Source organism: Marmota monax, unplaced genomic scaffold, assembly GCF_021218885.2.
Source record: "Marmota monax isolate L192 unplaced genomic scaffold, Marmota_monax_Labrador192_F-V1.1 WCK01_AAM20220418_F8-fsc00041, whole genome shotgun sequence".
In the NCBI taxonomy this organism is placed as follows: Eukaryota; Metazoa; Chordata; class Mammalia; order Rodentia; family Sciuridae; genus Marmota; species Marmota monax.
In genome coordinates this window covers 2,601,257-2,616,667 of record NW_026695238.1, presented here as the reverse complement: position 1 = coordinate 2,616,667, position 15,411 = coordinate 2,601,257, and the positions used below count along the sequence as shown (strand labels likewise).

The 15,411-nt window shown below is 57.1% G+C and overlaps 1 protein-coding gene across 14 annotated transcripts in view; it reads left to right on the top strand.

The window, feature by feature from the left end:
- Window positions 1-15,411, top strand: part of Tns1 (tensin 1) — a 214,310-nt gene that overhangs the window by 188,119 nt on the left and 10,780 nt on the right. For all 14 annotated transcript variants that reach the window (XM_046439598.1, XM_046439599.1, XM_046439596.1 and 11 more), the window contains 4 exons: window positions 2,250-3,241; window positions 5,935-6,021; window positions 6,751-6,882; window positions 7,238-7,330. In XM_046439598.1, coding sequence (XP_046295554.1) covers window positions 2,250-3,241; window positions 5,935-6,021; window positions 6,751-6,882; window positions 7,238-7,330 — 1,304 coding nt within the window. The remainder of the gene's footprint in view (window positions 1-2,249; window positions 3,242-5,934; window positions 6,022-6,750; window positions 6,883-7,237; window positions 7,331-15,411) is intronic.

The following is a 15,411-nucleotide window of genomic DNA, read 5'->3' as shown; positions in this document are numbered from 1 at the left end:
GGAGAAGTAAAGTGCTTGGAGCTCAGAGCGAGGGGCCATTATCTTGGTCTAGGAAAGCAGAAGGGTCCCTGAGGGCTGCAACTCTTTGTGGGCAATCCAGAGGGGTGAGCAGGATGTGGAGGGGCGAAGGAGGGAGAGCATTTTGAAGGACAGCACAGGAAGATGCAGGGTTAGCGTGGGGCGTGCAGGTGGAGGAGAGGGGAGGCGTCCTGATGCACGGCCAGCTGACACCCATCGTCCGAGTGCATCCGGCACAGAGGAGGGCTGGGCAGTCCCTGCTCACAGGCTCAGTAGAGGGACGGCTGATGTGGGGTGCGCTGAGAAGCTGGTGTGGGGGAGGGAAGACTTCAGGCCCCGGGGAGGGGAAAACAGCCCATGAAAGGCAGCTTGAGACCAGCTTGGGCAAGGCCTGGAGTGCAGATGCGGGGGGGGGGGGGGCGGGGTGGGGGGGCAGCGCTGGCCTCATGGAGGACCTAATGCCTCTCTCTCCCTTTCTGAGCCCACTCCCCTCCCTGCGCTGCCTTCCCAGGGGCCCTCAAACATCCCAGCCCCCCCCCCATTTCTGCCGCCGGCCCTACCTACGCTGGCTCAGGGGTGGGGGCTTGGTGAGCGGAGGCAGCTTGCCTCTGGAGCCAAACGTGCACCCCAACCCAGCCTGCCTGCCCAGCCTCCTGACAGGCTCACAGCGGCTCAGGAGGCCTGGCCCCTGCAGAGGGCGTGCTCCCTGTTCAAGGGACAGGGATTTCGCCCTGCGCTGTGGCCCACAGAGGGAGCCCCGGGCAGGGAACTTCTCCCACATTCTTCCTGATGCCCCGTTGGCCCCTCTCAGGACTCTGGAAGCCGGTGTCTGTGCCCTGAGATTCATCTTCTAGAACTCCATGTCAGCATCCCTCGCCCCGCCCTGCTCTGCCTGCTGCATCCTCAGAAGCCAGTTTTTTCCCTCCTGGGAAACGACCTTCTGCTCTGGCCCCTTCTGGGGTGCAAGGCAGGCTGTGTCCTGGCCTGTCCCCTGCCTGTCTCCCTGCTCGTGGTTCTAGTCTGCCCCCAGAGCACAGTCCCACCCAAACCTCCTCGCACCCGGAGCCCCAGCCAGTCCCACCCAGCCGGGGAGGCTGAGCAGCGGAGAGCTTGGGGACTTGGGCCCCTGGCTGTGTGAGGACCCCTTCCCTCCCTGGGGACTCCTGGCCCAGCCCGCCTGCCATCTCCCTACGGCTGCTGCTTACCCACGTCCCTGTCGACCTCTGTCTCTACTGCCACACTCTAGATGGGTAGCGGTGCGGGCCTGAAGGAGCAGGTCATCCGTCAGCCCCTCATGGCCCCCTAGGAAAACACGAATAAGGAGAATCCCTGCTCCCCAGCTCACAGGTCACGGCGGTGCGGGCCTGCTCCCCCGTGTCACTCCCTAGGGGCCTGCACTGCCCTTCACAGTGGAGCCCTGAACTGTGGCAATTATACTCCAGGCACGGTCCCATACGAACTGAATTTTGTCAGGATCTTAGAATTGGGAGTGACCTTGAGCTCATGGACTCTAACCTCCCTATGGAGGACCTTCCCTATGCAGCCTTTAGACCCATAAGTCCCTCAGCCTCTGCTTAAGTTCTCCTAGTGATGGGAGGATCATTACCACTCAGGGCAGTTTGTTCCATTAGTGGCCAGATCCGATGCCCGGAGAGCAGACCCTATAATGAGCTGAAATCCCTGCTCTGGAACTTCCCCCTTGATTCCCTTCCTTCCTTCCCTCCTTTTTGTTTTGAACCAACCAGGAGTAGAAGCCCAGTCCTGCCTGCTCAGGGCTTATGATGACAGCAAACCCAGAGACACAGTCAGGAGGCCCTCATAGGAATGGGAGCCAGGTGGTTTGCCTCCCTCTCCAGAGTGAGTTTCTGTGATGCCGGAGGCTTCAACAGGACGCCACCTTCAACTTTCATGAGGGAGATTTCTTGGCTTATGGCTCAGTAGTCAGCAGAGTGCTGTGGGAAAATGTAGGCTTTGGAAGCAGACCCAGCTGAGTTGAAACCCCAGGCTTTTATGAACTGTGTGGTCCCGAGTTTACTGTTGAACCTCTCTGACCTTCAGTTTCTTCTTCTGATGGATCCATGAGGTGATATAAAAGCCCTGACTCTGGCCGACTGCAAGTGGAGCTATTATGGTTGCTATTAGTGGTTGGAAGGAAGCTGGGTACTTCCCTCAAGGACCACCCCCCTTCATTAACTGCCATTTGCTGACCTCTCAATCTGTCCTCTCTCTAGCACTTCAGTGGGGAGTTTCCCATCAGGGGAGAGCAGCGACCAGGGCCCGCGGACACCCACCCAGCCCTTGTTGGATTCCAGCTTCCGCTCCGGCATCCTGGGGCAGCCCAGCCCTGTGGCCCAGAGAAGTTACCAGAGCTCTTCTCCCCTCCCGACCGTGGGCAGCAACTACAGCAGCCCCGACTCCTCACTTCAGCAATTCAGCCCCGCAGAAAGCCAGCCCCGCTCTCAGTTCAGTGTGGCCAGTGTCCACACGGTGCCCGGGAGCCCTCAGGCCCGCCACAGGACAGTGGGCACCAACACGCCCCCTAGTCCTGGCTTCGGCCGGCGGGCCGTCAACCCCAGCATGGCTGCTCCTGGCAGTCCCAGTTTGAGCCACCGCCAGGTCATGGGTCCACCTGGCCCTGGTTTCCATGGCAACACCGTTTCCAGCCACCAAAGCAGTGCGGCCACCACCCCAGGGAGCCCCAGCCTGGGCCGGCACCCCGGGGCCCACCAAGGCAACCTGACCCCCAGTCTCCATGGCAACGCAGTGGCCAGCCCTGGCAGCCCCAGCCTGGGCCGTCACCTGGGAGGGTCTGGATCCATGGTTCCTGGCAGCCCCAGCTTGGACCGGCACGTGGCCTACGGTGGCTACTCCACCCCTGAGGACCGGAGGCCCGCGCTGTCCCGACAGAGCAGCGCTTCCGGCTACCAGCCCCCGTCCACACCCTCCTTCCCTCTCTCCCCTGCCTACTACCCGGGCCTGAGCAGCCCCACCACCTCCCCCTCCCCGGATTCTGCGGCCTTCCGGCAGGGGAGCCCCACACCGGCCCTGCCAGAGAAGCGGAGGATGTCCGTGGGCGACCGGGCAGGCAGCCTCCCCAACTACGCCACCATCAATGGGAAGGTGTCCTCCTCGCCGGTGGCCAGTGGCATGTCCAGTCCCAGTGGGGGCAGCACTGTCTCCTTCTCCCACACGCTGCCCGACTTCTCCAAGTACTCCATGCCAGGTGGGCCTCCCCTCCCGTGTCCACCTCTCCTGGGGATGAGCTGAGTCCAGGAGTTAGGATATCTGTCCTCCTCTCGGTTCTGACAATCCCTTTGCAGACAACCCTGGGGGTGGGTGGCCGACTGTTGGGCCTCAGTTCAGGGTGAGGATGAGGATGAGGTTGACGGACATGATAGCATTACTCTTAGGCACCCGCACCTTCAAGCCACTTGTGAGCATGTACTCTGTGCTAGCCTCTGGCCTAAGTACTATCTCACTTAATCCTTATGACCTCCCCCCACCCCCCAGGAAGGTACAATTACTCCTTTTTACCCAGGAGCAAACTCAGGATTCCAGAGGCTCTGTTGTTTGCCCAGCATCCTACAAAGTTAATAAGTGGCAGAGCTAGGTAGGCTTCCAGTCCAGGCCTGTATTACCCCCCAAACTAATGCTCTTTAGGCATTATTGGAGTTGTCTTTATCATGTGGCCATATCTTGAGGGCTATTGTGATCTAGCATGACTTTGAAAGGGGTGCCTTCCAAACCTGTGCCTCGCTTCCTTTGGTCAGCCCCAGGTGCGCACATCGCTCCGAACAGATCTGGCAGCCAGATAGGATGTGGACTGGGGCTGATTGACACGGGGGGGTTTTTACCAAGGCTTGGTTTCTGCAGTGCCTGTTGAATTCCTCACTCATCCCTAGGACTTGGCTCATTATCTAAACCCAAAGGTCAAGGCCTCAGGAGACCTGCAGTTTCTCAAGCAGACTGGAACCTGTCTGCATGCAGGGTCGCCCCAGGCGATCAAAGCAGATTGGGAATATTTCAGGCAGCTTAGGATGGGGCCCAGCTGCCCTGATCCCCCGTGTCACTCCTAGGTCCTGTACTGGGCCTGACAAGCTGCGACACCTAGAGTGACCCTGCACCCCCCTGCTTCCTGCCGCCCACTGGGGACATCTGGTTCCCAGTCCCTCTCCTTGAAGGAGGCAAAACTTGGAGTAGTTGGACACTTCCTGTTTCCCACCATCTTCCCTGCTTAAAATAGTTGTGGAGTCAACACAGGAAGGCTTAGGGGGCTGCAGCCACCTCTGACAGCTTGTTAACCAAGCAGGGCCTGGGTCTCCAGAGCAGGGACAGGAGGGCAATAGTTGTGGGGCCCAGCCCCTCCCCAGGCGTCCTGCATCCGGCTGTCGGGAGAGTAGCTGTCCCCTCCCAGCCCTCCAGAGACAGGCCCCTAGGCCCAGGGAGCCTGAACCACAGTGGAAATTGACTCAGCCCTGGAGTCTCGGCTGGGGCCCTCCTTAGCTGACAGTGTCCTTAGCGCAGGGCCTCGGCTCCAGGCTCTGAAGACAGGGGAGGGAGGTGTGGGGTGGAAGGTCCCTCTCTCCTCTGCTTTCCTTTTGTTTCTTTGGTGCCCAAAGGTGAAGGAGCAGAACAGTGAGAAGGGTTCTGTGCTAGGGTTCTGCGGCACAGCGTGGCTTCTCTGGTTTACAAAACCCGATGGGATCTGAGGAACTGAAGAAATGATAAGAGGCAGAGGTGACCATCCCCTGCCTGGGACAGTGCTCGCCGGGTGCATGTTTGAAATGTGGTGCTGTATTCCAGAAATTCACACAATAGGACCTGCTGATAAGGAACAAGGATGAGGAAAGAGGCCGGAAAGCGAGGGCCCCACACCCCAACCCCTGACCCAGAAGCTGTGCTGGGGCCGGTGCTCACCTGGCCCCAGGGTCTCTCTGTGGGTCACCATCTGTAACCCACCAAGCCACTCTCCCTCCAAGCCTGTCTCCTGATTGTAAAACTGCACAGCGGAACCCAGTTGTCTGAGCTGCCCCAGAACATAGCACCCCAGGAGAGATCCCCAGGCCTGCTAAGGAGCTGGGTGGAGGGATCACAGCCGAGAAAGCTGGCCTGGCGACACCCTGCGGAGAGCCTCTAGGCCCTAGGCCAGTCCCTCATACTTGTCCCAGGGTTGGAGTGATTTTTTGCCCTGTGTGATTGCAGAACGCTGGCTTTCCATGTGGGAAAGAGGAGGGGGATCAGGAAGAGAGGACAGAAAGGGGCCTTCCTGCCCTTGTCATCTGCAAAGCCGCAGTTGGGAGGCTGAGCCTGTGGGGAAGGGGGAAGGGTGGGTCTTAGCTGTGTGGGGAATCTGCTAGGGGACGGGTGCTGGGAGCAGGGCAGGCTCTGGGTTGGCTCTGTGGGATGCCCAGCAGGCAGTGGGTGAGTGAGAAGTCCCTGCTCTGTCCCTTCCTGCTGTGCTCTGTGATGTTTGAGGACACTACTTTCTGTGTCCCCCTGGGTATAAAGTACCATATTCTTGTTGGCTTAAAATAGCAGAAATGGGGCAGAGGCCAGGAGTCCAGCACCCAGCTTGGTCCCTGGTGGGGTTCCGAGGGACCATGGGCTCCAGGCTTGCCACGTCCCCCTGGGTCTGGAGGTCCTTGGTGTTCCTTGGCTTGTGGCTGTGCCAGCCCGTGTGGCTCCCTCTTCACATGGAGCTGTCTCCACGAGTCTCTGTCTCCTCTTTTGAGGACACATCCTCCTGGACCAGGGCTCTGTCCAGCGTGCCTTCATCTTAATTGGATTCCATGTGCAAAGACCCTCTTTCCAAATAAGGCCCCATTCGTGGGCTTTGAGGGTCAGGACTCATTTCAGCGTCTCTTTTCAGGGAACAGAGTTCAACCCGTAACACTTCCCATTCTTCTTCTCCTGCAGACAACAGTCCCGAGACCCGGGCTAAAGTGAAATTTGTCCAGGACACTTCCAAGTATTGGTACAAGCCTGAGATCTCCAGAGAGCAAGGTGAGTACTGACTGGGTGGTTCTGGTGGTTCTGTGGTCCATAGAGGACAGAGCTGGCTGCTGATCACCATGTCTGACTTGGGCAAGGAACACAGTGCACTCATTCCTCTTTGCAGTAGGTAGTGGTCACAGAGAGGGAGCTGGGATTGAAGTCAGACAGTAAGAAGCACTTCCCACATCAAAGGGAAGGCTGGCAGAGCATTGGTGTGAATTATTTTTGCAAGAGTCCATCGGAGCTTTGGTTTTCCCGGACAAAGTAGGAGGACAGCCAAGATCATATGAAGCCTCAGCTCGCCATCTGTATGATGTGGGAGATTTTTGCATTTTGTAGAAACAAATGAAGTTGTGAATATGGGAATAGAGACGGGGCCCTCTATGGGTTCTCAAGGAACATCTGTGGGGTGTGGGTGTGGCTCAGCAAGGACTGCCTGACAGCCCCACTGGCCCGCTGCTTTGTAAATACAGTTTTATTGGAACAAAGCCACGCCCATTAGTTTACAGACTCTCACTTCCAGCTGCAGCCATAGACTTGAGTATTTTCGACAATCTGCGTGGCCCCCAGTGTTGACTCTCTGGCCATCTCAGCCCAGGAGGGCCCTTGGGAGTGTTTACACTCTGACTTTAAAGAATGTCATCTCATCCAAGAGAAAACAAAGTTCCAGGGGCCCCCAGGGCACTTAGACAGCCAGGGACGCCAATCTCATGTGCCCTCTTCCCTCCTCTGGTGCAGCCATCGCACTCCTTAAGGATCAGGAGCCAGGGGCCTTCGTCATCCGTGACAGCCACTCCTTCCGGGGGGCCTATGGGCTGGCCATGAAGGTGTCTTCGCCCCCTCCGACCATCATGCAGCAGAATAAGAAAGGTGACATCCTCCTCCATAGACTGTGGGATCTTCACGGTGTCTTCAAACCCTGGGGTGCTGGGGGGCCCCAGGGTGCTGAGCAGGACCTAAGTCCCACAGAGCTGGTGCCTGATAAACAGCTCTCCAGAAGAGCGTGCCCTGGGCCTGTGATGGTGGCGTCGGGGAACAGGGAAGCAGGTGTCTGTCCTCTCGGGAGGGGCCGGTGGTGGTCTCTGCAGCCCCTGGCTCCAGCCTCCCCGTCTCTGCGACCCTCTCTCCCACCCCAGCCCCGTGCATTGAAGAAGAGGTAGAGCAGCCTTGGGAGTCCGTGGGGGGACTCTGTGAAAAGTGACCCATTTCTTTCTCTCCATCCCAGGAGATCTGGCCCATGAGTTGGTGAGACATTTCCTAATCGAGACCGGCCCCAGAGGAGTCAAGCTCAAGGGCTGCCCCAATGAGCCGAACTTTGGTGAGCTGCCGCCACCACTGTCCCTGCAGGAGGGGTTCAGCATCTTGCTGAAATGATAAGAGACAGAGGTGCTCATCCCCAAGTTCTCTCCCCCATAATCCTGTGTGGTAGATGGCACCGTCCTTGTTTTGCACAAGGGAACTGTTAGTTAGACTTACCCAAGAAGGCACAGGTAACAAGTGACTGACCTGGGATTCGATCCCACAATTCTCCAATGCTTCTATCCTGTTTTTTGTTTTTTGTTTTTTTTTTTTTTTTAGCGGGGAGGGGTGTGGGGTCATCACTGGAGAGACTTAGAAAAGATGTTAGGAGGAACTGTAAAGGGAAGTTGTTAGGTCACAATATGACTGCTAGAGGGAGTCTTTGGAATCTTCTTCCTTGAGTCTTGCTAAAAAAAAAAAAAAAGGGCATGAATTTTCAGCTCTGAAAATTCGTGGATAAGAGAGAAGTAATCAAGAAGCCGAAAGCTGCGGGTAGCTCCGTAGCTAAGCACACCTGAGGTCCTGGGTTCCATCTCTAGCCACACGCACACACACACACACACACACACACACACACACGGAAAGCTGCGGGTAGCTCCGTAGCTAAGCACACCTGAGGTCCTGGGTTCCATCTCTAGCCACACGCACACACACACACACACACACACACACACACACACGGAAAGCTGCGGGTAGCTCCGTAGCTAAGCACACCTGAGGTCCTGGGTTCCATCTCTAGCCACACGCACACACACACACACACACACACACACACACACACGGAAAGCTGCGGGTAGCTCCGTAGCTAAGCACACCTGAGGTCCTGGGTTCCATCTCTAGCCACACGCACACACACACACACACACACACACACACACACACGGAAAGCTGCGGGTAGCTCCGTAGCTAAGCACACCTGAGGTCCTGGGTTCCATCTCTAGCCACACGCACACACACACACACACACACACACACACACACACGGAAAGCTGCGGGTAGCTCCGTAGCTAAGCACACCTGAGGTCCTGGGTTCCATCTCTAGCCACACGCACACACACACACACACACACACACACACACACACACGGAAAGCTGCGGGTAGCTCCGTAGCTAAGCACACCTGAGGTCCTGGGTTCCATCTCTAGCCACACGCACACACACACACACACACACACACACACACACACGGAAAGCTGCGGGTAGCTCCGTAGCTAAGCACACCTGAGGTCCTGGGTTCCATCTCTAGCCACACGCACACACACACACACACACACACACACACACACACGGAAAGCTGCGGGTAGCTCCGTAGCTAAGCACACCTGAGGTCCTGGGTTCCATCTCTAGCCACACGCACACACACACACACACACACACACACACACACACGGAAAGCTGCGGGTAGCTCCGTAGCTAAGCACACCTGAGGTCCTGGGTTCCATCTCTAGCCACACGCACACACACACACACACACACACACACACACACACGGAAAGCTGCGGGTAGCTCCGTAGCTAAGCACACCTGAGGTCCTGGGTTCCATCTCTAGCCACACGCACACACACACACACACACACACACACACACACACGGAAAGCTGCGGGTAGCTCCGTAGCTAAGCACACCTGAGGTCCTGGGTTCCATCTCTAGCCACACGCACACACACACACACACACACACACACACACACACGGAAAGCTGCGGGTAGCTCCGTAGCTAAGCACACCTGAGGTCCTGGGTTCCATCTCTAGCCACACACACACACACACACACACACACACACACACACACGGAAAGCTGCGGGTAGCTCCGTAGCTAAGCACACCTGAGGTCCTGGGTTCCATCTCTAGCCACACGCACACACACACACACACACACACACACACACACGGAAAGCTGCGGGTAGCTCCGTAGCTAAGCACACCTGAGGTCCTGGGTTCCATCTCTAGCCACACGCACACACACACACACACACACACACACACACACACGGAAAGCTGCGGGTAGCTCCGTAGCTAAGCACACCTGAGGTCCTGGGTTCCATCTCTAGCCACACGCACACACACACACACACACACACACACACACACACGGAAAGCTGCGGGTAGCTCCGTAGCTAAGCACACCTGAGGTCCTGGGTTCCATCTCTAGCCACACGCACACACACACACACACACACACACACACACACACGGAAAGCTGCGGGTAGCTCCGTAGCTAAGCACACCTGAGGTCCTGGGTTCCATCTCTAGCCACACGCACACACACACACACACACACACACACACACACACGGAAAGCTGCGGGTAGCTCCGTAGCTAAGCACACCTGAGGTCCTGGGTTCCATCTCTAGCCACACACACACACACACACACACACACACACACACACACGGAAAGCTGCGGGTAGCTCCGTAGCTAAGCACACCTGAGGTCCTGGGTTCCATCTCTAGCCACACGCACACACACACACACACACACACACACACACACACGGAAAGCTGCGGGTAGCTCCGTAGCTAAGCACACCTGAGGTCCTGGGTTCCATCTCTAGCCACACGCACACACACACACACACACACACACACACACACACGGAAAGCTGCGGGTAGCTCCGTAGCTAAGCACACCTGAGGTCCTGGGTTCCATCTCTAGCCACACGCACACACACACACACACACACACACACACACACACGGAAAGCTGCGGGTAGCTCCGTAGCTAAGCACACCTGAGGTCCTGGGTTCCATCTCTAGCCACACGCACACACACACACACACACACACACACACACACGGAAAGCTGCGGGTAGCTCCGTAGCTAAGCACACCTGAGGTCCTGGGTTCCATCTCTAGCCACACGCACACACACACACACACACACACACACACACACACGGAAAGCTGCGGGTAGCTCCGTAGCTAAGCACACCTGAGGTCCTGGGTTCCATCTCTAGCCACACGCACACACACACACACACACACACACACACACACGGAAAGCTGCGGGTAGCTCCGTAGCTAAGCACACCTGAGGTCCTGGGTTCCATCTCTAGCCACACGCACACACACACACACACACACACACACACACACGGAAAGCTGCGGGTAGCTCCGTAGCTAAGCACACCTGAGGTCCTGGGTTCCATCTCTAGCCACACGCACACACACACACACACACACACACACACACACACGGAAAGCTGCGGGTAGCTCCGTAGCTAAGCACACCTGAGGTCCTGGGTTCCATCTCTAGCCACACGCACACACACACACACACACACACACACACACACACGGAAAGCTGCGGGTAGCTCCGTAGCTAAGCACACCTGAGGTCCTGGGTTCCATCTCTAGCCACACGCACACACACACACACACACACACACACACACACGGAAAGCTGCGGGTAGCTCCGTAGCTAAGCACACCTGAGGTCCTGGGTTCCATCTCTAGCCACACGCACACACACACACACACACACACACACACACACGGAAAGCTGCGGGTAGCTCCGTAGCTAAGCACACCTGAGGTCCTGGGTTCCATCTCTAGCCACACGCACACACACACACACACACACACACACACACACACGGAAAGCTGCGGGTAGCTCCGTAGCTAAGCACACCTGAGGTCCTGGGTTCCATCTCTAGCCACACGCACACACACACACACACACACACACACACACACGGAAAGCTGCGGGTAGCTCCGTAGCTAAGCACACCTGAGGTCCTGGGTTCCATCTCTAGCCACACGCACACACACACACACACACACACACACACACACACGGAAAGCTGCGGGTAGCTCCGTAGCTAAGCACACCTGAGGTCCTGGGTTCCATCTCTAGCCACACGCACACACACACACACACACACACACACACACACACGGAAAGCTGCGGGTAGCTCCGTAGCTAAGCACACCTGAGGTCCTGGGTTCCATCTCTAGCCACACGCACACACACACACACACACACACACACACACACACGGAAAGCTGCGGGTAGCTCCGTAGCTAAGCACACCTGAGGTCCTGGGTTCCATCTCTAGCCACACGCACACACACACACACACACACACACACACACACGGAAAGCTGCGGGTAGCTCCGTAGCTAAGCACACCTGAGGTCCTGGGTTCCATCTCTAGCCACACGCACACACACACACACACACACACACACACACACACGGAAAGCTGCGGGTAGCTCCGTAGCTAAGCACACCTGAGGTCCTGGGTTCCATCTCTAGCCACACGCACACACACACACACACACACACACACACACACACGGAAAGCTGCGGGTAGCTCCGTAGCTAAGCACACCTGAGGTCCTGGGTTCCATCTCTAGCCACACGCACACACACACACACACACACACACACACACACGGAAAGCTGCGGGTAGCTCCGTAGCTAAGCACACCTGAGGTCCTGGGTTCCATCTCTAGCCACACGCACACACACACACACACACACACACACACACACGGAAAGCTGCGGGTAGCTCCGTAGCTAAGCACACCTGAGGTCCTGGGTTCCATCTCTAGCCACACGCACACACACACACACACACACACACACACACACACGGAAAGCTGCGGGTAGCTCCGTAGCTAAGCACACCTGAGGTCCTGGGTTCCATCTCTAGCCACACGCACACACACACACACACACACACACACACACACGGAAAGCTGCGGGTAGCTCCGTAGCTAAGCACACCTGAGGTCCTGGGTTCCATCTCTAGCCACACGCACACACACACACACACACACACACACACACACGGAAAGCTGCGGGTAGCTCCGTAGCTAAGCACACCTGAGGTCCTGGGTTCCATCTCTAGCCACACGCACACACACACACACACACACACACACACACACACGGAAAGCTGCGGGTAGCTCCGTAGCTAAGCACACCTGAGGTCCTGGGTTCCATCTCTAGCCACACGCACACACACACACACACACACACACACACACACACGGAAAGCTGCGGGTAGCTCCGTAGCTAAGCACACCTGAGGTCCTGGGTTCCATCTCTAGCCACACGCACACACACACACACACACACACACACACACACACGGAAAGCTGCGGGTAGCTCCGTAGCTAAGCACACCTGAGGTCCTGGGTTCCATCTCTAGCCACACGCACACACACACACACACACACACACACACACACACGGAAAGCTGCGGGTAGCTCCGTAGCTAAGCACACCTGAGGTCCTGGGTTCCATCTCTAGCCACACGCACACACACACACACACACACACACACACACACACGGAAAGCTGCGGGTAGCTCCGTAGCTAAGCACACCTGAGGTCCTGGGTTCCATCTCTAGCCACACGCACACACACACACACACACACACACACACACACACGGAAAGCTGCGGGTAGCTCCGTAGCTAAGCACACCTGAGGTCCTGGGTTCCATCTCTAGCCACACGCACACACACACACACACACACACACACACACACACGGAAAGCTGCGGGTAGCTCCGTAGCTAAGCACACCTGAGGTCCTGGGTTCCATCTCTAGCCACACGCACACACACACACACACACACACACACACACACACGGAAAGCTGCGGGTAGCTCCGTAGCTAAGCACACCTGAGGTCCTGGGTTCCATCTCTAGCCACACGCACACACACACACACACACACACACACACACACACGGAAAGCTGCGGGTAGCTCCGTAGCTAAGCACACCTGAGGTCCTGGGTTCCATCTCTAGCCACACGCACACACACACACACACACACACACACACACACACGGAAAGCTGCGGGTAGCTCCGTAGCTAAGCACACCTGAGGTCCTGGGTTCCATCTCTAGCCACACGCACACACACACACACACACACACACACACACACACGGAAAGCTGCGGGTAGCTCCGTAGCTAAGCACACCTGAGGTCCTGGGTTCCATCTCTAGCCACACGCACACACACACACACACACACACACACACACACACGGAAAGCTGCGGGTAGCTCCGTAGCTAAGCACACCTGAGGTCCTGGGTTCCATCTCTAGCCACACGCACACACACACACACACACACACACACACACACACGGAAAGCTGCGGGTAGCTCCGTAGCTAAGCACACCTGAGGTCCTGGGTTCCATCTCTAGCCACACGCACACACACACACACACACACACACACACACACGGAAAGCTGCGGGTAGCTCCGTAGCTAAGCACACCTGAGGTCCTGGGTTCCATCTCTAGCCACACGCACACACACACACACACACACACACACACACACACGGAAAGCTGCGGGTAGCTCCGTAGCTAAGCACACCTGAGGTCCTGGGTTCCATCTCTAGCCACACGCACACACACACACACACACACACACACACACACGGAAAGCTGCGGGTAGCTCCGTAGCTAAGCACACCTGAGGTCCTGGGTTCCATCTCTAGCCACACGCACACACACACACACACACACACACACACACACACGGAAAGCTGCGGGTAGCTCCGTAGCTAAGCACACCTGAGGTCCTGGGTTCCATCTCTAGCCACACGCACACACACACACACACACACACACACACACACACGGAAAGCTGCGGGTAGCTCCGTAGCTAAGCACACCTGAGGTCCTGGGTTCCATCTCTAGCCACACGCACACACACACACACACACACACACACACACACACGGAAAGCTGCGGGTAGCTCCGTAGCTAAGCACACCTGAGGTCCTGGGTTCCATCTCTAGCCACACGCACACACACACACACACACACACACACACACACGGAAAGCTGCGGGTAGCTCCGTAGCTAAGCACACCTGAGGTCCTGGGTTCCATCTCTAGCCACACGCACACACACACACACACACACACACACACACACACGGAAAGCTGCGGGTAGCTCCGTAGCTAAGCACACCTGAGGTCCTGGGTTCCATCTCTAGCCACACGCACACACACACACACACACACACACACACACACACGGAAAGCTGCGGGTAGCTCCGTAGCTAAGCACACCTGAGGTCCTGGGTTCCATCTCTAGCCACACGCACACACACACACACACACACACACACACACACACGGAAAGCTGCGGGTAGCTCCGTAGCTAAGCACACCTGAGGTCCTGGGTTCCATCTCTAGCCACACGCACACACACACACACACACACACACACACACACACGGAAAGCTGCGGGTAGCTCCGTAGCTAAGCACACCTGAGGTCCTGGGTTCCATCTCTAGCCACACGCACACACACACACACACACACACACACACACACGGAAAGCTGCGGGTAGCTCCGTAGCTAAGCACACCTGAGGTCCTGGGTTCCATCTCTAGCCACACGCACACACACACACACACACACACACACACACACACGGAAAGCTGCGGGTAGCTCCGTAGCTAAGCACACCTGAGGTCCTGGGTTCCATCTCTAGCCACACGCACACACACACACACACACACACACACACACACGGAAAGCTGCGGGTAGCTCCGTAGCTAAGCACACCTGAGGTCCTGGGTTCCATCTCTAGCCACACGCACACACACACACACACACACACACACACACACACGGAAAGCTGCGGGTAGCTCCGTAGCTAAGCACACCTGAGGTCCTGGGTTCCATCTCTAGCCACACGCACACACACACACACACACACACACACACACACGGAAAGCTGCGGGTAGCTCCGTAGCTAAGCACACCTGAGGTCCTGGGTTCCATCTCTAGCCACACACACACACACACACACACACACACACACACACACGGAAAGCTGCGGGTAGCTCCGTAGCTAAGCACACCTGAGGTCCTGGGTTCCATCTCTAGCCACACGCACACACACACACACACACACACACACACACACGGAAAGCTGCGGGTAGCTCCGTAGCTAAGCACACCTGAGGTCCTGGGTTCCATCTCTAGCCACACGCACACACACACACACACACACACACACACACACACGGAAAGCTGCGGGTAGCTCCGTAGCTAAGCACACCTGAGGTCCTGGGTTCCATCTCTAGCCACACGCACACACACACACACACACACAC